The sequence below is a fragment of the Lissotriton helveticus genome, chromosome 6, assembly GCF_964261635.1.
Source record: "Lissotriton helveticus chromosome 6, aLisHel1.1, whole genome shotgun sequence".
Taxonomy (NCBI): Eukaryota; Metazoa; Chordata; class Amphibia; order Caudata; family Salamandridae; genus Lissotriton; species Lissotriton helveticus.
In genome coordinates, this window is record NC_136067.1 from 46,680,464 (window position 1) to 46,705,232 (window position 24,769).

General features: G+C 49.1%; 1 protein-coding gene across 7 annotated transcripts in view; it reads right to left on the reverse strand.

The window, feature by feature from the left end:
- DNAH8 (dynein axonemal heavy chain 8) overlaps positions 1–24,769 on the reverse strand; it is a 10,041,960-nt gene that overhangs the window by 2,610,203 nt on the left and 7,406,988 nt on the right. For all 7 annotated transcript variants that reach the window (XM_078647354.1, XM_078647353.1, XM_078647356.1 and 4 more), the window contains one exon: positions 1,287–1,405. In XM_078647354.1, coding sequence (XP_078503480.1) covers positions 1,287–1,405 — 119 coding nt within the window. The remainder of the gene's footprint in view (positions 1–1,286; positions 1,406–24,769) is intronic.

Sequence of the window (24,769 nt, forward strand, 5' to 3'; positions counted from 1 at the left end):
GGCTGTGAGACCCCAATGTGTGAGTGAGCAATAAGGACAACGTTGCCTCAACCGCCAGGGTTGATATCATTTGCCTCTGATGTCCTGGGATCAATCCTACAATGACTCTGCTGACTGGGCCAAGTACAACTCTTCAGCATTTAACTCTCTGTGGTTGTGATGCTGAGCAGCCAAAGGTTTCTCAAGGTAGTAGTGTGGAGATGCTTGTTAGAAATTGGGTTTCTGGTTGGCAGGGGTATGCACCCTGTTCAAGATGGAAGCACAATCCTAGTCGGGGTTAGTCATAGAAATATCCTAAATTAACCGGTGCTCACCCTCTAGTAGCTCAGCACAGAGCAGTCAGGTTTAACTTAATAGGCAATGTGTAAAGTATTTGTGTAACACTTCAAAAGTAACACAGTGAAAACACCACAACATAACTCTACAACAGTTTAGAACAAGCATTGGCATAGCCAATAGGTCTCACATTTGGGAACTTATAAGTGTTTAGCCATGCAACAGTTGATGTTGTTGCACCAAGGATATTGTGCTGCATAACTAAAAACTTTTAAGGTCCCAAAAGCGAGACCTTTTGGCTATGCCAATGCTTGTTAGAGTTGCAGGAGCAGTTTGAACTTCACAGATCCCAGTTTTTCAGATATCCTCAACTCCACCATGCGGTAGCATACCATCCTGCTTCGTGGTCTATGGTACTACAATCTAACGCTCTGGAAGGCAAAATCCTCATGTGGCCACTGGGGAAATCCCGGATTATCCCCTCGCCAAATGTATTTTCACCACTGAAAACAAAATGAGAAACATGGCTGGGTCTCTTAGATGATATGGCATTGAGGGATGCAAGAATAACGCCATAGGAATTAGTTAATTTCATCCAGAGGATATTGGGGGTTCTCAGGGAGAACATACCCTGGTGGCGATTGGGACTGTGATTGTTAGAAGAGACATTGCAAAGCATTGGAATGTGCCATCTCTCCCGCCCATGTCACCCTGACTGGCAGCCATGAGCTGCTGTTCTGAACAAGAGGAGGTGATTTACAAAGCAAAAGGATGCCCTCAGAAACATCGCACGATTTGGGGGAAATGGTGAGGGAACTATGGGCTTGCAAATTAAGGCCCAGCATGAGTGAAGGTGTGTGTTGGCTAATATGTGTTTACTTGATACACTTTCTCCCTGTGAATACACTGATATTGGTGTGATGCTTTAATCAAAAAACAATAAAGTATTTTAATAGAAAAGTACAGCGTGGCCGTATGACATAACTAGAGATCTGTTTATTAATTCCTACCTATATTCATTCGTTCTGCTTGCTCATTGATATATTTGAATTTTTCACTATACACATTTTTATATCCACTGATGAATGAGAGATAGGATTTCGGTGTCACGTGGGCCCTTCGTCTGAACCTGAAAGTAAAAAGAAATGAATGCATTTTTTAAGTTTGCTCATGCTGGATACTCTTTAGAATCTGACATGTAATATGCATGTATTCAGCATTTGATCTCATCGATAGGAAAACACGTTATTTAACTTCGGTAATGTTCTTTGTGACGTAGAAGTAGATTTCTGCGGATTTCTTTGATGTGCCCTTTGTAGAAGTAACAAGCCACCAGCTTGCACTGTGCTTTTTCAGTTATGGATCCACTATGGTCCAAGATGATTTTAGGTCTGTGAATATTGCTGGCCCTAATGAGGCTAAATAAAGATTATGGCAAAGCAAAATAATATCACAGAAGGAAAGGAGCTTGGATGGAGATAAAACCTCTGCCTGAATCAACTTGTCCTTTAGTGGAAAGCACCCTCATGTAATAAACGTGTTCTTCTAAACAATAAGCATGGGCCAAAAATCCGTTCCGCTCGCAAAATTTGCGGATTTTCGGCAATTTCGCGAACCGCGAATCTTGCGAAATTGCCGAAAATTCTCAAATTCGCTCGCAGTCAGATTTTCTTATTTTTTTGATGGCCAGCTCATTCAAGGGACCCCTGGGCCCTTCGGCGCAATGGCAGTAACACACACATGGTCACTCGAGACAACTCTTCTGGCACTTTACGCAGCTGTAGTGTAGGAAAAGCACTATACATTTACCCAACGAGGTAGCACTTACTAATTAGCCAGTAGAAAGTACTCCAGTTCAGTAGAGGTATCGCACAAAACGATGGCGTCTTCTTGGATAAATATGAAGGGCAGGGTTCATTCTGGCACGATGCTCCTTGTAGGAGAGTAGGGTCTGCTTCCTATGGTCACCCCCACTTTTTGCTTTTGCTTTACTGGTTTTCGACTTAGATGTGGCTGTGGGCCTGCTAATCAGACCCACAGCCCAGATGCACTCTCTCTAAATTCACACCATGTACTCTAGGTACATCCACAATTGGGAATTGGTTCGCCTTATCAGCCCCTGTATAAGTGTACCCTAGGTACTCAGGGCATAGGTGTAACCAAGGCCTTCCAGGGGCTGCAGCATGTATTATGCCATACCTGGCTGGCCACTCAAACTGACACAACTGGCTGATCACTCAGCTGGGGCAAGGTCGTGTAATCACCCCTTGCTTAGGTATAGTATTCCTATATCTACCCTTATATATAGACACACAGTAACCTATAAGTCACTCCTATGGCAGGCCTTAACAATCCTGGAGGCAGAGTGCTTGGTTATGTGTGAGATGGCGCTCTAGCATGAGCTGAGCCTGTCTGCAGCTTGCGGAACCATGTCCTTATAGCTGTTCTATGATATCGCCATACCATATACTCTTAAGTGCATTATAATGTTATGTTATGTTATGTTATGGGTGTCTTATATAGCGCTCGGCTACTCCAAGGAGTGTCCCGACGCTTTCCAACCCACAACAGACTACAGAGGGCAGGCAAAAAGGAGAAAAAGAGCAAGCAAATTACTGTCCATAAAGCCACGTCTTCAGACCCTTTCTAAAGGCCAGCAGGTTCGATGTACTGCGGAGCAACAGAGGGAGGGTGTTCCATAGCTGGGGCGCCAAACGTTTAAAGGAACGTCCCCCCACCCTTGCTTTCCTGACAGCAGGGACAACGGCAAGGCCGAGGGATTCCAATCTTAAGGATCTAGTTGGTTTGTAGAAAACAAGTAGTTTCCGGATATATTCAGCACCCACAGCATGGAGTGCCTTATGCACCAGCGTAAGTGCTTTAAAAACAATTCGCTTACGAATAGGCAGCCAATGTAGGGAGTGTAAAAGGTCCGAGGCTCTCGCTCTGCGATGTAGGCCAAAAATGGCCCGCGCCGCCGAGTTTTGGACCACCTGGAGTCTTTGGAGTAGATATTCGGGTAAACCCAAATATAAGACATTCGAGTAGTCCAACCTTGAGCCAATAAGGGCCTGGACCATAGTCTTCCTATGCGCCAGCGGGAGCAGGGGAAGGAACTTACGCAACATTTTAAGGAGGCCATAACACGTGCCGGCCACTACAAGGATCTGGTACTTAAGTGACAAGCTGTTGTCAATCTTAACCCCCAAGTTCTTGGCAACCAGAGAAGGAGACGCGGGAGAGAACATGTTCACCGGCCACCAATCCTGCCAGCTCGGGTCAGACTGACACCCGAAGAAGAGCACCTCCGATTTATCTAGGTTGCAATTGAGGCTGTTTCGCTGAAACCATTCGAAAACAGCCCCAAGACACCCACGGATGCTCTCTCCGTCAAAATCGTCTCCCTTCCCACAAGTGAAAAGGAGCTGAGTGTCATCAGCGTATGAGACGATCTAAGCCCCGAAAGACTCCGCCAGCACGGCCAAAGGGGTCATAAAGATATTAAAGAGAGTCAGGCTCAACACCGAGCCCTGCGGGACTCCGACCTCCAGAGGCGGTACTTCGGCTGAGTATGGAGGGGCCCAGTTCTGTGAAAACTGACCTATACACCGGGTTATGTGAATGTTTCCTAAATATTATCACACATTGTTACTCAATAGATTGATGAACACAGTGATATGTGAATTTATAAAACTTCTTTTTAATTGTCTTTTTTTCTTTTTATCACAAATATTGTATTGTTTTTTTCTTTTTTTTGACAATTTGTACACTTTTTTTAACAATAATTCATAAAAATTCTAAACATAAATATGCACCTAATTACAATAGTTTATAATACATGTTCTGATACATATGTCAACAGGAGTTCTGTATTTTCAAGTGATGATTAGATACTATAATAGTAGAAAATACTCAATTAATACTTCTTATAATCAAAACAATCTATACTGAACAACATGTGACAATTATTATATCTATGTTTGGCTAACATTTTCATTATTCGTGAACACCCTCTCCTAGTGCCGATAGTTCTCTACCCTAGCAACTATCAAACTTCATCTGTACACATTTGTTTATATCATTATCTACCTATTTACAATCTACATTTACATATATTTACATTTTTATTTACATTTCATTCAACATTCCCTATCTTAGTCCCTATTTAAAATAAGTATTAAATGCCTGCAGATTGGCAACAGATTTAGGGCAAAAAATTGTGGCCGCTGATCTAAATAAGGCAGATTTTTGTGAGTCATACCTAAGTGGAGGGGCCCAGACCACCTGCCGACGACCAGCTAAATAAGATCAAAACCAGCTCAACACCGTCCCTCTCAGACCGATCTCATGGAGCCAGCTGAGGAGACCCTCATGAGGGACGGTGTCGAAAGCCGCCGACAGGTCTAACATTACCAACATGGCCCTTCCTCCCGAATCTAACACTTCATTGATGGCCTCATTGATCTCCAATAGCGCCGTCTCAGTACTTAGGTTGGACCGGAAGCCAGACTGGGTGGAATGCAGAAGGCTATGGGTTTCAAGGAAAGTAGAAAGCACAGTGTGCACATGCTTTTCCACTATCTTTGCGAGTGCAGGCAGGAGGGAAATCGGCCTATAATTGGCATGTAGCTCGGGGTCAAGACCCAAATATTTAAGGAGTGGGACAACCATCGCCTGCTTCCAAACCGCAGGAACCACACCACTAGTCAGTGACAGTTTAAGGATGGGATTAATCAGCGGGTTCAAAACCTCGGCTACCCTAGCCAAGAATTTAGCATGGCAAGGGTCAGAGGGAGAACCCGACTTAAGCTTGACCAAGAAATCCTGAGAAGCGGAGTCAGAGAGGGATGGAAACTCTGAAAGAAAAGGTCCAGATCCAGCTGTCAGATTAAACTGGTCCCCCGGGATGGTGACATCACTCAGGCCCAAGGAAGAAAAAGAGTCCTGAATCCGCTTGATCTTAGTAGTAAAAAAGCTAGCTAGAGAGATCACCCACGGCTCTGAGAACTCATGATGCGACGCATTTGCCTTAGGAGTTATAAACTCCTTCACAATCCTTCATAATCCTCACGGTTGAATGCTAACTTTGGTTTGGCTTTATCTAAACATGTTGTGTAAGGTGTCATACGCTTTGGAATACTACCCCCTCGCCAATTCTGGCGACGGGGGTAGGATTCCACCCTTCTAGAGGGAGAAGACATGTTGTTGCTGACCATCCCAGTTAAAGTTAACCAGAGCCCCAGCGTCACAAAATTTACGCTGCTGCCACAGACACAAGTCTGACCTCCTGCTGCTGGGAGTCCTTCCAGTCACGGAGGTTTGGACAATAGGTTTCCTGCCTGGAGAGGTGCGAGCACCACCCCAGACAGGACTTTGTGTATTGGGACAGGGAGGGCTGAATAGATTGAGACACTGCCTGGGGCACACTAGGTGCTCCTTGCATAGGCCAGTTCAAACCGGTGCTGGGGCACTCCAGCCCCAGCTCTGGCGCGAGACTGGACAAAGGAGAGGGGGTGTAACCACCCCCCTTCCTGGTCCCACCCATAGCAGGGACCTAGAAAGTAATCCAGCCCCTTTAAGTTGTATAAAGGTAGGAGCTGAACCCCAGGACTTTAGATTAATCCTGGAATCGACTTGAAACGAAACTCTGGACCCTTCGACATTCACCTGAGCTGAAGACTGAAGAATCTCCCTTGTGGCCAAGGAGTGACCACCCTGGGCAACCAGGCACCATCCAGCAACTCGACGGCTTGCTTTGTCCCCGTTCCCGCTGGAAACCGAGCACAGAGCCTGACACGACCTCGACTCCCGGACCGTTCTGACCCCACTGCACGACTCCAGCACAGCTGAGCCCCGTGGAATCAATCAATGACATTTATAGAGCGCACTACATACCCGTAGGGTCTCAAGGCGCTGGGGGAGGGGGGGTGCCGCTACTGCTCGAACAGCCAGGTCTTCAGCTTCCTCCTGAAGGAGAGATGGTCTTGGGTCAGGCGCAGGTCGGCCGGGAGGGAGTTCCAGGTCTTGGCGGCCAGGTAGGAGAAGGACCTTCCTCCTGTAGTCGCTCTTCGGATGCGGGGGACGGCGGCGAGGGCGTGGTTGGCTGATCGGAGGTGGCGTTTGGGAGCGTAGAAGTTGATTCGGCTGTTGAGGTAGCTTGGGCCTTGGTCGTGTAGGGCTTTGTGTGCGTGGGTGAGGAGGCGGAAGGTGATTCTTTTGTTGACGGGGAGCCAGTGAAGGTCTCTCAGGTGTCCGGAGATGTGGCTGGTTCGCGGGATGTCGAGGATGAGTCTGGCTGAGGCGTTCTGGATCCGCTGGAGTCTCTTCTGGAGCTTGGCGGTGGTACCGGCGTAGAGGGCGTTGCCGTAGTCCAGTCGGCTGGTGACGAGGGCCTGGGTGATGGTCTTCCTGGTCTCGGTGGGGATCCACCAGAAGATCTTCCGTAGCATGCGTAGGATGTTGAAGCACGACGAGGAGACGGCGTTGACTTGCCTGGTCATGGAGAGGGAGGAGTCCAGGATGAAGCCCAGGTTGCGTGCATGGTCTGTCGGTTTGGGTGCGGTGCCCAGAGCGGGGGGCCACCAGGAGTCGTCCCAGGCGGAGGGTGAAGAGCCCAGGATGAAGGCGTCGGAACCCGTGGAACCAGGCAACTTGGAAAGTCTTCAACTTGCTAACAGCGCAGCTCCTGAGGCATCCTCGAAGCTGTGCCCTGGGGACTGAGACACCCCAACACCGAGCTCCACCTGCACCGAAGACCAGCCCTCCACACTCCACACTCCACGAGATCTGCTTGTTGCCCTTCGGCTTGTGTTCTGCTCGACGCGTTGTCCAAGTTGCTGGCCAGTTGGCTAGTAGCCCTGTGACGACGATCCTCTGAAAATCCATCGCTGGTCTGGCTGCTCCAGACTGGCCCTTGCTTCCTTGAAAAGGTGAAGTACCTCAGACCCTCCTGGTCTGCACCAGAAGCCTTTTGTGTATCCTGCGTGGGTTGCCTTTACTTAGGCTTGTTGGCTCTGATCTTGAAGTCGACCCCTCCATCTGCCAGAACCTTCGTGGGACAGCTCCTCTCCAGCACCTGGTCGTCCTCGACGCCTCCTGGTACCGCAAGGCTGCAAAGACAAGCTTCACGACGGCACCTGATTGCTCCTCGACGACGTCTGGTTCCTTCCTGGTTCCACCCGGTTACTGGCTAGTGACCTAGACTCTGTCCCCTCTGCTTTCAGGTCTTCTTCAACTCCGATCCACCCTTGGATCCACCCGGACATCTTCCTCCTGGTCACCTGCAGCATCTTCTTCCAAGGCTCCATAGGAATCAACGAGAAAACCCGACACACTTTGACACCTATGCACCCGCAGGCCGTGGGTGAGGTAACGCGAGTACTTCGGTGATCCTGTAGGGATTGACTAACCTAGTGTCTAGTTTTGTTAATTGTATCTTCCTAGTTAGACCGGAAGTGTCCTAAATCTTCGTTACTTACCTTCTTAAGTTCCTATTGACTTTCTATTGACTCTCGCGTGAGTGTACTGACACTGCACGCGCCGCCTGTGGGCCTCCTACTCCTAACCTAAGGGTCAGATAGTGTAGCCCCAGCGATTTTCTAGGCCCTAGGCCTTTCCTTTTCCCCAGTCGTGGTTCTTATACCACTTCCTTAGTATATGGTTTTACGCACCCCTAGGGCCTGACTGTAAATTGTGTTATTTAAAGTATTCTGATTAAGTAACTTGTTATGTGCTTTTGCCTCTGACCTCATAAAGAGTTCAGAGGAGTGTGTTAGTAAATAAATACATATATATTTTATATATATCCTGTGTGGTGTCCTTTCATGTGATATTCAAGGGGTTACATATGGTAAAACAGCTGGCTTTACACACCCTCAAGAGTCTTTTAGCCTAAGACTGTTCTGTCCACGCTACCACTAGGATAGCTGGTCTATAAGGTTGACTTACAACCATCACCATAAGGGTTGTTTGGACTGGTGCAAGGTGCTCACTAAAATAGTGAACATCATATATCAGGCCAACTTCTCACACTCCTGTCACAAAAATTAAAGCTCAACAGGAAGCACTTACAGATATAAATAAAACAGGTGCCCGAGTTGATGCTCAAATTCAGGAACGCATTCATCAGCCCAAAAACAATCGTGAGCTTTGTCGAGGCTGGGCAGGTGTGCTTTCTCCCCATACCGTCTGTGGGCGGGGCCAAACGGGTGGGGCTTCTATGCGAGTTCACATGCCTCTTGTGTGTATAAAAGGTCAGAGACAGATCAGAGCAGCAGACGAGGAGAAAGAAGCTCCTGGTCACAGGAACTGCACAGGGATTGCGCTCGTGAAAGTGAACGATGCAAAGTGCATCCTTCACTTTCACAAGGCATGTGAACTCGCATAGAAGCCCCCCCCCCCCGTTTGGCCCAGTCCACACACTAGCAGTGTGCACCGTCTTCCTGCCATTTACCCACTATGATGGATAGCTCACTCAAGGGACTCCTGAGCCCTTCGGCGCGATGGCATAGTAACACACACATGGTCACTGGAGACAACTCTTCTGGCACTTTACGCAGCTGTAGTGTAGAAAAGCACTATACATTTACCCAACGAGGTAGCACTTACGGGATTAGCCGGTAGAAAGTACTCTAGTGCAAATCGCAAAAAAATCCGCGAATTCTTTTGAGAATTTGCGGACCGCAGATCCGCAAAATTCGCCCATACTTACTAAACGATCCATGTTGCTGTAGATTTCCTGTGCGAGCACTTAACCATCTTCATTTCACTGAGGTTGGGTGGTTGCTTTGCATGCCAGCTGCAGCCACCCAAGCTCACTGAAATGGAGAGTCCGATACGGGGAGCTCCTAATTGCTGGATTTCATTAGAGAATAGACACATTTCAAAAAGAGAACACAACTATGCCCGAGAGGTTCAGGGACAGTGGGAGGTAGTAGAATCAGCTGAAGCACAAGTTACTTACCTTCGGTAACGATATATCTGTAAGAAACAGTAGTTAGTATTAGATTCCTTACCTTAGAATACCCCCACACGTCAGAATGGATCTGGAAACTTTTGCGCAGCAGTACCCTTGCGCGTCGGTAGGCGTCATCTGCGGCTCCGCGTCCGTCGTCGGTGTTGTTGGCGCCGGAATGCCGTCGCTGGAGTACTTAGACGGCGCCCTCGCGCGCTGACGTCAGTTCTTATACACAGATTTCCACGCCAGAAAACGCAGAGCCATGATAAAAACAAACACGTGCCATAAAAACTAGAGCCCTAAAAGGAGATGACCTTCACCCTAGATATCGGTTCGCAGAACGGGGAGGATGGGTGGGGCAGTAAGGGATCTAATACTAACTACAGTTTCTTACAGATATATATTGTTACCGAAGGTAAGTAACTTGTGCATCCGAAAGAAACGGGTTAGTATTAGATTTCTTTCCTTAGAATAGATACCCCAGCAATACCAACCCCGGTGGTGGGTCTGCGAACCAATGATCACACCAGAAATTCCTGGAGAACGGAACAGCCGAAAAAGCCATCTCTCCGGACTTGGCTGTCCAGGCAGTACTGTCTTGCGAACGTGTGCAGCGAGGCCCACGTAGCTGCCTGTCACCTGCAGGCGTATACCGATTTTGTGGGGGGACGCCTGGCTGCCAGAATGACATTACAGACTTCAGGAGGCAAGTTAAATGGCCTCAACTGCTGCCACTCAATCGCCACGCATGTAACTGGAGACTGGACAGGTTCGGGTGGAGGACCGTTCCCTGCTGCTGCGACAGAAGGTCCTCCAGAAGAGGCAGACAAATCGGGGGATCGACAGACAGGCTGAGTAGCTCGGGATACCAGACCTCCGTGCCCAGTCCGGAGCCACAAGGATGACTTGGGCCGGTCGCGCCTGATCTTCTTCAGCACTCTGGGCAGAAGTGATATAGGCGGAAAGGCGTACAATAGACCGCAACTCCACTCACAATGAAAAGCGTCTCCGAGCGAGTGCCGCCTTGGAAATTCCAACGCGCAGAACTGATGACATTGTGCGTTCTCTTCTGTGGCGAATAGATCTAACCAAAGCTCTCCCCACTGCTGAAAGAGGCCTTGCGCCACGTCCGAGTTCAGATGTCATTCGTGATCCATCATGCACCGACGGCTGAGTTCGTCCGCCCTGGCGTTCAGGGAACCTGCCAGGTGTTGAACCACCAGGGTAACGCCCTGATGTAAGATCCACCTCTAAGAGGATTCCTGTTAGCCAAGGAATGACAGGCATACACAGTATTTGTAAAATACCCCTCACACACCAAAAGGACCCTTGGTGTCATGCTTCATCATCGGGGTCTTCCCGCCCCGCTGCGGGACGGGCGTGCTACGACTAGCGACTACGCTGGAGCACTTAGATATTGTAAGTGCTATGTGAGGTGTATTTGAGTGAGTGTAAGTAGGGTCAGGAGTGATTGGAAAAGTGAGGTTAAAAAATACCTGGCCTTATGAAAACTATTTTTTTTTATTGGTCATAGGCTGGTATAGTTAAAATTAGTGTGGCGGAGAAACCAAAGCATAACAATGAGCTAGTTCTCCTGGTGATGTCAGCATCTTTCGAGGCTGCCTGCTTCTTCGTCAGGACGGGGTCAGATCCCTCTGTCACTCACTAACATTGCCATCAATATGTGCAATGTACATATACAAGTGAAAAATGAGAATATAATACCTATGTGGTTTGAGATTACATTACAGTTACAGCCCTATCAGTATTTCTGAATCGTGAGCCTGCAAGATAAAAATAAGAGCACGTAAATACTTCCAGCTCGCTTCCCAACGCGCGTTTATATGTCACCTGTGGAAGAAAAAAGCATGGCGACATATATGGTGACTATCCGGAGAAAATTGTCAAGAAGGGCCTGAAAAGGGCCAGAAATAATAATAGAGATGCCCTATTGGACCCTACAATGCCTAAAGAACAAGAAAACCGCCCAATTTGTGTAACCACATTCAACACTAACTCAAACAAAATCACAAAGATAGTAAACAAAAATTGGAGAATCCTGAACTGTGGCTCCTTGAATATTCCAAAACCAATGTTTTCCCACAGAAGGGGTAGAAACCTGAGCGACATCTTGGTCCATAGCAGAACAAGAACCACGAGAGACAGTGGCACTCCCAAATTAACAGCTGTGAATGGCCACCATCCTTGTGGCTCATGCAGCGCATGCAAACTTACCAGTAAGAGCAAAACTATCAAGTTCTCAAATGGAACCACCTGGGAACAACGTGCTTTTACAAACTGCAATAGCAGAAATGTTGTCTATCTTATCACCTGCCCATGTGCCAAAGAATATATTTGAATGACCTCAAGACCAATCAAAATACGCATCGGTGAACACAGAAGCAACATACGCTGCAAAAAAAACACTACTAAGATGGCCAGCCATTATTTAACCATGGGCCACAGTATTCAAGATCTTCGCTGGACAGTGATTGAATCCATCAAGTCCGAAAAAAACCTCCTAGAGAAAGAACAACGTTGGGTGTTCCGTTTAGGAACACACATCACTGGGTTAAATGATGATATACCCTGAGCACAACTGAGCAAGTGATAGCCCTCAATTGACGTCTGTATTTCCCATACATGCATATTTTTATTTCTGGGAATTACCAATGAAATTTGACTGCTTCTTTTTTGGACCTCTACAGACCCCAATGATGAACTGTCTGCACACTGCATGCCATTGAAGGGAAATGAGTTTTAATATCTTTCCCCCCCTTCTGCACAAGATTTTTTAGCCTTGCACAAATGTACGTCTGCATTCCACACAAACACACTGTATGCGGCATGTTGTTAAAGATCACGAGATGCTTGGCTCATAATGGAGCACTTTCCCTATCAGAAGGTAACATCTGAACTTCATTCTTGGTAGACGGGCCTTCGATACCCATTAGATAAACGTTCCGCGCATGCGCACAATAGAGGCGCGTTGGCCTTACCTTTTGACCTTCTGTCCTATTTATTTCATAGCGCGGCCTCACTTTTCACCTCTTAGCCACTATTAAAAAAACGCGCCCGTAGGAGCACTCGTGACACGAGAAATAGCCTCGGGGAAAATCCGGTGTTTCCAATATGGCCGCCGCTCACTGCCACCATTGAATAACATAGACCGGTCTGGTTCTTACTAGAATATCGGCCGCTCCCCACCAACACAGGTGCAATCAATGATCCAATTCCACCCAGTATAATAAAAGCATCCCCCGCTCCATTCGCTCACACAACGGAAGCCGCGGACGACGGTGGATGCGAGGATTTCTCGACAAGTAGTGAGTACGGCATAGCCGCGTTAGGGAGCACAGAACCTTGGCTAAGGGTATTGCTCCCACGATCTGGTACTGAACTTGTGCAAACCCCCCCAAGCCCCCTTTTTTCCTTCTCCCTATACCAACAGATGGCAGTTACATTTACCCCTCTTCCAGATCGGCTCATGGGGCATTGACTCCTACTTATTCCAGTATGTATTGAGAGGAATATACAATTTACCATGAGCATTTCTTTTGCAGCTCGCCACTGTTTATGCAGATCTTCACGACATAGAGTGTGTGTTTTATGTTATGTGTGTGTTCCGTTGTAGGAGAGTAGGGTCTGCAATCCTATGATCACCCAGATTTTTGCTTTTTGCTGCACTGGTTTACGACTTTCCCTGGCTGTGGGCCTGCTAATCAGACCCACAGCCTAGCTGTTCTCTCTATCCAAATTGTACTCAGGTACTGAATTGGCACTGGGCCCTCTCCAAGTCCCTGTACCCAGGGCTGAGGTGTACCCAGAAGTCTCCCAGGGGCTGAAGCATGTATTATGCCACCCCTGGGCTGACTAACTAAACTGACACAACTGGCTGCACGACAGCTGGGGCAAGGTGGTGTACACACCCTTTGCTTTAGATATAGTATACCTATATCTAACCCTAAAATGGACACACAGATCTCCTATCAGTCACTCCTATGGCAGGCCTTAACAATCCTGAAGGCAGAGTGCTTGGAATCGTGTGAGATGGTGCTCTGGCATGAGCTGAGCCTGTCTGCGGCTTTCGGGATCCATCCCTTAGCCGTTTCCATGATATCGCATACCATATACCCTTAAGTGCATTATAATCCTCGCGGTTATATGCCAACTCTGGTATCGCTTTATCAAAACATGTCGAGTAAGGTGTCATACGAATTGGAATACTAACCCCTTGCCAATTCTGGCGACGGGGTTAGCATTCCACCCTTCTAGAGGGACACGACATGTATGTAACCCCTAACCCCGGTTAAAGTCAAACAGAGCCTCAGCTCCACAAAATGGATGCTGCCACCGAGACACAAGTCTGCCCTCCTGCTGCTGGGAGTCCTCCCAGAGCAGGAGATAAGGACAAAGGGTTTCCTGCCAGGGGCGGTGCCAGCACCGTCCCAGACAGGGTTTTGTGTATTGTAGGTAGGCAGGGCTTTAGAGGAAGGTGACTGCACGTGGCACCCCGGTGCTCACTGTGCATAGGCTGGCTGGAACCAGTTCCAGGGTCACTCCAGACCCTGTGCTGGGGAAAAGCCCGCCAAGGAAGTGGGTGTAACCACCCCCCTCCTAGTCCCACCCATAGGGCAGGACTTAGTCGCGTGCCAGCCCCTTTTTACAGGATAAAGGTAGGAACTGGCCCCCTTCCAAATCAGATCATCTTTGAATCCTGAAACTACTTTCCACGAAAGGAACTCAAGACTTCTTCCTAAGATTTCTCCCTTGTGACTAAGGAGTAGTCACCCTGCATCCGCAGGCACCATCTTCAGAACACTGCGGTCTGCTGCAAGTCCTTCCTCCGGAATCCGACTGCCCAGCTCGACGAGAACCGGCTTCCCTGGCACCTCTGACCTCTACCCACCTCTACAGCCCAGCTGAGAACCGTGGGTGCGACGAGACCTCGAGGGACCGGCCATCTGCAAGACTGCACGACTTCTGCACAGCAAGCCCGCCGAGTAATTTCCTGGTGAGTGCTTTGGGGTCCGAGAAGCCCCGACCCTGAGCAGCTCCAGCACCGAAGTGCAGCCTCCCAGCATCTCCACGATCTGCGTGGGGCCCTTCTGCTTTTTGCTGCTCACCGCGTTGTTTGGCTACTAGCCCGCTGGCTTGTGGCCTTCCGAACGACGCCCGACGACAACACTGCTGCTAGTCTGGTTGCTCCAGACTGGCCCTTGCTTCCCTCCATCGGAGAAGTACCCTGGACCCTCCTGGTCCGGCTAAGACGCCATTTTAGGTCCACCGCGTGGGCCTTGCATTTGCCAAGACTTGTTGCCCAATCCTGGGTCCAGCGACATCGACAGCAAGAACCTTCGTGGGACAGCTCGCACCTCCATCCTGGTCGCCGACAACCCCTCCTGGTCCGAGAGACTGCAGAGCCCAGCAGCGCCCACTCACCTGACTGCGGTGACTTCGCCCGGTGCCATCCTGGTGCCCACTAAATCACTGGCTAGTGATTCAAGAACTTGGTCCCCTCTGCTTTCAGGTTTTCTTCTTCCTTGATCCAGGCTTGGATCCATCGAACTTTTCTTCACTGGTCGCCTGCCAGCAACTTCCTTCTTCCAGGCTCCTGGTCCGGCAACGAGATCCCCGACGTCTTTTCAGACCTATGCAGCTGCAGCCCCTGGGCTAGGTAACTTCGGCACTTCGGTGTCCCAGCATAGCCTCACTATCCTAGGGTCAGGATCCACTGTCGTTTTCTTCCTACCAGGTCGGGTTCGCCCGTAAACACTAACTTTGTGAAATCTAGTCACCATAGACTTTGTCCCGCATCCCGCGTGAGAGTGCACACTCTGCACCCGAGTCCCCTAGGCCTCCTAGAAGTAATCTAACGATTCTATAGTCAAGTCCTAGCGATTCCAAAGCCTATTAGTACTGTACTTACCTGCTAGTAATTTCGCATTCCACTTTTAAAGTATATGGTTTTTCGTGCCCCTCGGGCATTTGTGTATAACGTGCTAACTTAAGTATTTTCGTAAGAGTTTTGTTGTGTGCTTAGCACCCTGTCCTCATAAAGAGTACAGGGTTGTTGTGATTCTAATAAATACATTGTTTATTTTCATAACACTTGTGTGGTGTCCTTTCACTGGGTGTTCAAGGGGTAATGTGATGGTAAAACAGCTGGCTTAACACGCCCTCTAGAGTCTTAGCCTTAGACTGCTCGTATCCATGCTACTAGGATAGCTGGTCTATAAGGTTGACTTACAACCAATCATCAATAAGGGTTGTTTGGACTGATATATAGTGATCACTAGAATAGTGAACACTGCACATCAGGCCAACTTCTCACATTGGTGAGCAGCGGTTGGGATTTGAGCTTGCTGTTGTTTTACCACACATGCCCTAAGAATATCTTGTGAAAGATCACATAAGTACTAAAGGTACATATAACTTAGCTTAGAATACTCTGAGTTCTACTGAACCAGCTGTTGTAGCTCCTAGGGCCTAGCACACCCTAAACTACAACTCTAGCAAGGGATCAGTAGGCAAACATATAGTGTAGGTAAGTGCACCACTTACACCTCACTAGAAAAGCATGTCTACCCAGGGAGAATCTACTGAGACTCCCCTGGTCAGTGTTGACCCTCCACAGGTCACTTCAAGATATGCAGCACTCAGTTTCCAGGAGATGAGACAGATCTGTGTCTCCAGAAAACTGAAGCAGGGGTCTAACCCCACCATTCCCTTTCTGATAGGTCTCTTAGAGACATATGATGCCAGAAAGCTTTCTCAGTTACATGAGAACATGCCAGCCTTAGAGGGAACCTCTGAGGATCCAGATCTCCCCAACATTGCTCCTGCAGTTGAGGAGGAGGATCAAGAGGAACTCTCTGGGGATGAGGTAGACAAAGGTCTTGAGGTAGTCAGAAGGCTAACCAGGGCCAACTTAGACTTACTCGGGCTAGGATCTGGGGGACCCCCAGTACTGACCCGAAGTGGGCCTAACCTTGGAGTTAGGAGAGATAGATCTCTTTCTAGGGACTCCAATAGATCTCTGCACTCTAATGCCTCTTCTCAGGGGAGAAGGAATCCTCCACAGAGGAGATTTACTTCCCCTCAGAGAAAAGAGCATGAAGCTAGAATGAGACAAGCTGAACTGAGGATTGAAAGGGAAGAACTTGCCCTGGCCAAAGAGAAGCTTGCCTTTGCTAGAGAGCAGCAGATGAGTGGGCTAGCTCCCACTGGTGGCAGCAATCTCCCAAGAGATAAAGAGAAGGGTTTAGATACTAAACACCTGACTAAAATAGTGCCCCCCTTTAAGCAAGGGGATGATATCCAGAAATGGATGGCTGCTCTGGAGAGGGCCTGCACTGTGCAGTGCATTCCCCAGAGTCAGTGGGCAGCTATACTGTGGCTCTCCTTTGATGGTAAAGGTAGAGATAAGCTCCTCACTACAAGAGTAGAGGATGCTAACAATTACCAGGTCCTGAAGAATACACTGGTTGATGGGTTTGGTTTACCCACTGAGCAGTACAGGTTGCTGTTCAGAGACACCCAGAAAACTCAGTCTCAGGACTGGTCTGACTTTGTGGATTGTGCCACTAAGGCTTTGGAGGGCTGGTTGCTGGGTAGCAAGGTTACAGATTACACAGGATTGTATAATCTAATGATGAGAGAACAAATTTTAAACAATTGTCAGAACCAGTTGTTGCACCAGCACCTTGTTGATTCAGATCTGACCTCTCCCCAAGAATTGGGAAAGAAGGCAGACAAATGGGTCAGGACAAGGATCAAGCAGAACCAGAACCAGAACCAGGGTGGTCAGAAGAAAGCAGACCAGAAGGGTAATGCAAAGAGCGAACAAAATGACCAGAAGTCTTCACCAGGTCCCCAACAAACCAAAGAGGGTGGGGGTCAGGCTTCCCAGAAGAAGAAGACTCAAGAAGGCCAGTCAAAAAGGTGGTGCCAGTACTGTAAAAGTAAATCTCACTGGTTTAGTGAGTGCACCAAAAGAGGAGGACAAACTCCTGCCACTACAGCCCCTAAGGCAACTGCACCCCCTAGTACAGTCAGTAGTGGTAGTGTACCTCCCAAGGCATTAGTTGGGTTAACCTTGGGTACTGAGGGGTCTGACAACTTAGTTGGCACACTCACTCAGGCTGTCCTTGTCTGTACAGGGGATATGGATATGTCCCCTGAAATAAGTCCCAATACTTTGGGCAAATACAGGCAGACACCTTTGATAAATGGCAAAATGGCTCAGGCCTATAGGGACACTTGTGCCAGTGTCACCATGGTGACACCTAACTTTGTGGACCCTGGACAGATCATGCCAGGTACTGATTTCCTGGTGACCAATGCCAGCAATGTCACTACTAGTCATAGTGTGGCAATTGTGGCTTTCTCCTGGGGTGGAGTGAAGGGACAAAAGAAAGTTGTAGTCAGTTCAGACCTCCCAGTTGATTGTTTGTTGGGCAATGATTTGGAGTCATCACAATGGTCAGAAGTGGAGCAGAGGACTCACATGGAAATGTTAGGCTTGCCAGCACATGTGCTTGCTGTGACTAGGTCACAGGCCAGAAAATGCCCCACTGAACAGGTGCTGGATCCTGAAATGATGGACCAGACACCTTCCAAGAAGAAGAGCAGTAAGGGTAAGGCTTTGCCTTCCCCCTTGCCCCAGGTTGAGGATCAAGTCTCTGAGGAGGCTGATCTGGAAGAGCTGAGGGAAACTGAGCCTAAAGAGCTTGAACTTGATCAAGTTGAGTTTCTGGGCTCAGGGGGACCCTCCAGAGCAGACCTGGGGAAGGAACAGTTGAGCTGCCCTTCCCTTGAACCCCTCAGACAGCAAGCTGCTGCTGAGGCTGCAGGGAATGCCACAGGTGCCCACAGGGTATACTGGGAAGATGGACTCCTGTACTCTGAGTCAAGAGACCCCAAGCCTGGTGCAACCAGGAGGCTGGTCATCCCCTTGTCTCTGAGAGGTTTCCTTCTCACCTTGGCCCATGAGATTCCCCTTGCAGGTCATTTAGGTCAGACAAAGACTTGGGACAGGCTTGTCTCACACTTTCACTGGCCCCATATGAATGAGAATACCAAGGAGTTTTGTCGCTCCTGTGTCACTTGCCAAGCCAGTGGTAAGTCAGGTGGCACAACAAAGGCCCCCCTCATACCACTACCTGTGGTGGGGGTTCCCTTTGAAAGAGTGGGGATTGACATTGTTGGTCCAATGGAACCCCAGACAGCATCAGGGCACAAGTTTATACTGGTGGTAGTGGATCATGCCACCAGGTATCCTGAAGCTATTCCACTTAGGACCACTACAGCACCTGTAGTGGCAAGAGCCCTAGTTGGAGTGTTCTCCAGAGTGGGTTTCCCTAAGGAGGTCGTTTCTGACAGAGGTACAAACTTCATGTCAGGATATCTGACTGCAATGTGGAAAGAGTGTGGTGTGAACTACAAGTTCACCACACCCTATCATCCACAATGCAATGGGCTTGTTGAGAGATTCAACAGGACCCTCAAAGGGATGATTCATGGACTACCTGAAACTCTTAGGAGAAGATGGGATGTCCTGATCCCCTGCCTCTTGTTTGCTTACAGAGAGGTCCCACAGAAGGGGTTGGCTACAGCCCTTTTGAGCTTCTGTATGGGCATCCTGTAAGAGGACCCCTGTGTTTGGTGAAGGAAGGATGGGAGAGACCTCTCAAAAAGCCTGCCACCAACATAGTGGACTATGTACTTGGTCTCCGCTCCAGGATGGCTGAGTATATGGAAAAGGCATCCAAAAACCTTGAGGCCAGCCAAGAACTTCAAAAAGCTTGGCATGACCAAAAGGCTGTTCTGACTGTGTACCAGCCAGGACAGAAGGTGTGGGTGCTGGAGCCAGTGGCCCCAGCAGCTCTGAAAGACAAATGGTCTGGGCCCCACACCATCATTGAGCAAAAGGGAGAGGTTACCTACTTGGTGGACCTTGGAACTCCCAGGAGCCCTCTCAGAGTGCTCCATGTTAACAGGCTCAAAGCATATGTTGACAGGAAGGACATGAGCTTGCTCATGGCCACAGATGAGGGACAGGAGGAAGAGAGTGACCCTCTCCCAGACCTGCTCACTCAGAATCCTGATGATGGATCAGTCGATGGTGTTGTCTTTTGTGGCAGCCTCACTGAACATCAGCAACAGGATTGCAGGCAAGTCCTGCAATCCTTCAGACATATGTTCTCTCTGACACCCATCCAAACTGATTGGTGTACCCATGATGTTGACACTGGAGACAGTCTGCCTGTCAAGAGTAAAATCTACAGACAGCCTGATCATGTTAGAGACTGCATCAAAACTGAAGTGCAGAAAATGTTGGAGCTGGGAGTCATTGAGCCCTCAGATAGCCCTTGGGCTAGCCCAGTAGTTCTAGTGCCAAAGCCTCACACCCAGGGTGGTAAGAGAGAGATGAGGTTTTGCGTAGACTACAGAGGCCTCAATGCAGTCACTAAGACTGATGCCCACCCAATACCAAGAGCAGATGAACTTATAGATAAATTGGCTTCTGCCAACTTCTTAAGTACATTTGATTTGACAGCTGGGTATTGGCAAATCAGGTTAGCTGAGGAGGCCAAACCCAAGACAGTTTTTTCTACCCCTGGAGGGCATTATCAATTTGTGGTAATGCCCTTTGGACTGAAAAATGCACCTGCCACCTTCCAAAGGTTGGTGAATCAAGTCCTCACTGGGCTGGATGACTTCTGTGCAGCATATCTAGACAATATTGCTGTCTTTAGCTCCACCTGGGAGGATCACCTGGTCCACCTGAGGAAAGTGTTAGAGGCCCTGCAAAAGGCAGGCCTCACTATCAAGGCCACAAAGTGCCAGATAGGGCAGACACAGGTTGTATACCTGGGCCACCTTGTAGGTGGAGGCCAGGTTCAGCCACTGGAGAGTAAGATACAGGCCATCAAGGACTGGACTCCTCCAATCACCCAGACTCAGGTTCGAGCTTTCTTGGGCCTGACTGGGTACTATAGGAAGTTTGTCAGGAATTATGGGTCCATAGTGACCCCTCTTAATGACCTGACAAGCAAAAAGATGCCAAAGAAAGTTCAGTGGACAGCAAGCTGTCAGAAAGCATTCAATGACCTAAAGCAGGCCATGTGCACAGCACCTATCCTAAAGAGTCCAGATTACTCCAAGCCATTCATTGTCCAAACAGATGCTTCTGAGTTGGGTGTGGGGGCTGTTCTGTCTCAACTGAATTTTGATGGTAATGATCAGCCTATTGCTTTCATTAGTAGGAGGTTGACACCCAGAGAGAAAAATTGGTCAGCTATTGAGAGGGAGGCCTTTGCTGTGGTCTGGGCCCTGAAGAAGCTGAGGGCCTACTTGTTTGGCACTCACTTCACCATTCAGACAGACCATAAGCCCCTCTTGTGGCTAAATCAGATGAAGGGTGAAAACCCCAAACTGCTTAGGTGGTCCATTTCCCTACAGGGGATGGATTTTACAGTGGAGCATAGACCTGGTACTGATCACAGCAATGCTGATGGGCTCTCCAGGTATTTCCACTTAGAGCAAGAAGACTCACCTGGTCAAGGTTAGTTTATTGTCCCAAAGTTTGGGGGGGGGTCATGTAGGAGAGTAGGGTCTGCAATCCTATGATCACCCAGATTTTTGCTTTTTGCTGCACTGGTTTACGACTTTCCCTGGCTGTGGGCCTGCTAATCAGACCCACAGCCTAGCTGTTCTCTCTATCCAAATTGTACTCAGGTACTGAATTGGCACTGGGCCCTCTCCAAGTCCCTGTACCCAGGGCTGAGGTGTACCCAGAAGTCTCCCAGGGGCTGAAGCATGTATTATGCCACCCCTGGGCTGACTAACTAAACTGACACAACTGGCTGCACGACAGCTGGGGCAAGGTGGTGTACTCACCCTTTGCTTTAGATATAGTATACCTATATCTAACCCTAAAATGGACACACAGATCTCCTATCAGTCACTCCTATGGCAGGCCTTAACAATCCTGAAGGCAGAGTGCTTGGAATCGTGTGAGATGGTGCTCTGGCATGAGCTGAGCCTGTCTGCGGCTTTCGGGATCCATCCCTTAGCCGTTTCCATGATATCGCATACCATATACCCTTAAGTGCATTATAATCCTCGCGGTTATATGCCAACTCTGGTATCGCTTTATCAAAACATGTCGAGTAAGGTGTCATACGAATTGGAATACTAACCCCTCGCCAATTCTGGCGACGGGGTTAGCATTCCACCCTTCTAGAGGGACACGACATGTATGTAACCCCTAACCCCGGTTAAAGTCAAACAGAGCCTCAGCTCCACAAAATGGATGCTGCCACCGAGACACAAGTCTGCCCTCCTGCTGCTGGGAGTCCTCCCAGAGCAGGAGATAAGGACAAAGGGTTTCCTGCCAGGGGCGGTGCCAGCACCGTCCCAGACAGGGTTTTGTGTATTGTAGGTAGGCAGGGCTTTAGAGGAAGGTGACTGCACGTGGCACCCCGGTGCTCACTGTGCATAGGCTGGCTGGAACCAGTTCCAGGGTCACTCCAGACCCTGTGCTGGGGAAAAGCCCGCCAAGGAAGTGGGTGTAACCACCCCCCTCCTAGTCCCACCCATAGGGCAGGACTTAGTCGCGTGCCAGCCCCTTTTTACAGGATAAAGGTAGGAACTGGCCCCCTTCCAAATCAGATCATCTTTGAATCCTGAAACTACTTTCCACGAAAGGAACTCAAGACTTCTTCCTAAGATTTCTCCCTTGTGACTAAGGAGTAGTCACCCTGCATCCGCAGGCACCATCTTCAGAACACTGCGGTCTGCTGCAAGTCCTTCCTCCGGAATCCGACTGCCCAGCTCGACGAGAACCGGCTTCCCTGGCACCTCTGACCTCTACCCACCTCTACAGCCCAGCTGAGAACCGTGGGTGCGACGAGACCTCGAGGGACCGGCCATCTGCAAGACTGCACGACTTCTGCACAGCAAGCCCGCCGAGTAATTTCCTGGTGAGTGCTTTGGGGTCCGAGAAGCCCCGACCCTGAGCAGCTCCAGCACCGAAGTGCAGCCTCCCAGCATCTCCACGATCTGCGTGGGGCCCTTCTGCTTTTTGCTGCTCACCGCGTTGTTTGGCTACTAGCCCGCTGGCTTGTGGCCTTCCGAACGACGCCCGACGACAACACTGCTGCTAGTCTGGTTGCTCCAGACTGGCCCTTGCTTCCCTCCATCGGAGAAGTACCCTGGACCCTCCTGGTCCGGCTAAGACGCCATTTTAGGTCCACCGCGTGGGCCTTGCATTTGCCAAGACTTGTTGCCCAATCCTGGGTCCAGCGACGTCGACAGCAAGAACCTTCGTGGGACAGCTCGCACCTCCATCCTGGTCGCCGACAACGCCTCCTGGTCCGAGAGACTGCAGAGCCCAGCAGCGCCCATTCACCTGACTGCGGTGACTTCGCCCGGTGCCATCCTGGTGCCCACTAAATCACTGGCTAGTGATTCAAGAACTTGGTCCCCTCTGCTTTCAGGTTTTCTTCTTCCTTGATCCAGGCTTGGATCCATCAAACTTTTCTTCACTGGTCGCCTGCCAGCAACTTCCTTCTTCCAGGCTCCTGGTCCGGCAACGAGATCCCCGACGTCTTTTCAGACCTATGCAGCTGCAGCCCCTGGGCTAGGTAACTTCGGCACTTCGGTGTCCCAGCATAGCCTCACTATCCTAGGGTCAGGATCCACTGTCGTTTTCTTCCTACCAGGTCGGGTTCGCCCGTAAACACTAACTTTGTGAAATCTAGTCTCCATAGACTTTGTCCCGCATCCCGCGTGAGAGTGCACACTCTGCACCCGAGTCCCCTAGGCCTCCTAGAAGTAATCTAACGATTCTATAGTCAAGTCCTAGCGATTCCAAAGCCTATTAGTACTGTACTTACCTGCTAGTAATTTCGCATTCCACTTTTAAAGTATATGGTTTTTCGTGCCCCTCGGGCATTTGTGTATAACGTGCTAACTTAAGTATTTTCGTAAGAGTTTTGTTGTGTGCTTAGCACCCTGTCCTCATAAAGAGTACAGGGTTGTTGTGATTCTAATAAATACATTGTTTATTTTCATAACACTTGTGTGGTGTCCTTTCACTGGGTGTTCAAGGGGTAATGTGATGGTAAAACAGCTGGCTTAACACGCCCTCTAGAGTCTTAGCCTTAGACTGCTCGTATCCATGCTACTAGGATAGCTGGTCTATAAGGTTGACTTACAACCAATCATGAATAAGGGTTGTTTGGACTGATATATAGTGATCACTATAATAGTGAACACTGCACATCAGGCCAACTTCTCACATCCGTCATGTAGTGTCTTCCTTTCTTTGAACAGGTCACAGCACCATAGTGTGTCTTAAAATTAGAGACTCGCGAAAAGTCACCATATATGTCACCATGCTTTTTCCTTCTACAGGTGACATATATACGCGCATTGGGAAGCTCTCATTTTTATCTTGCAGGCACACGATTCAGAAATAGGGATAGGGCTGTAACTGTAATTTAATCTCATACCACATAGGTATTATATTCTTATTTTTCACTTGTATATATACATTGCACATATTGATGGCAACGTTAGTGAGTGACAGAGGGATCTGACCCCGTCCTGACGAAGAGCCAGGCAGCCTCGAAACATGTTGACATCACCAGGAGAACTAGCTCATTGTTAAGCTTTGGTTTCTCCGCCACACTAATTTTAACGATACCAGCCTATAACCAATAAAGAATTTTTGTTTTCATAAGGCCAGGTATTTTTTAACCTCACTTTTCCAATCACTCCTGACCCTACTTACACACACTCAAAGACACCTCACATAGCACCTACAATATCTAAGTGCTCCAGCGTAGTCGCTAGTCGTAGCACGCCGTCCCGCAGCGGGGCCGGAAGACCCCGATGATGAAGCATGACACCAAGGGTCCTTTTGGTGTGTGAGGGGTATTTTAACAAATACTGTGTATGCCTGTCATACCTTGGCTCACAGGAAACCTCTTAGAGGTGGATCTTATTGTTTATATATACCATTGACTGGAGGAGGGTGCGTCCACCTTAGTGCTTTCTAGTACTACCTCTTCACTCCCTAAATTGATTTTTGTTCACACCCTGATGTTCCAGCCACTGCCAGAGGCGCAGGGCCTCCTGGCATAGGGTCCACGACCCCATGCCGCCCTGTTTGTTGCAGTACCACATGGCGGTGGTGTTGTCCGTGAACACCTGCACTACACTCCCCCGTACAGAGGGGAGGAATGTCTTCAGTGCAAGTCAGATCGCCCGCAGCTCCAGAAGGTTGATATGGAGCTGGGACTTCGCCGGAGACCAGAGGCCTCTGATCTCCGGCTCTCCCACGTGGCCTCCCCAGCCCTGGAGGGATGCGTCCGTCACAACTACGTGCTCCGGTTGGGGTAGGAAGAGGGATCTGCAACTGACCCAATCGAAGGTCTGTGAGCCACCACTGCAACTGTCTTGCAGTGCCCTCCGAGATCAAGACATGGTCGGACAAGTTGCCCTGATGCTTGGCCCACTGAAACT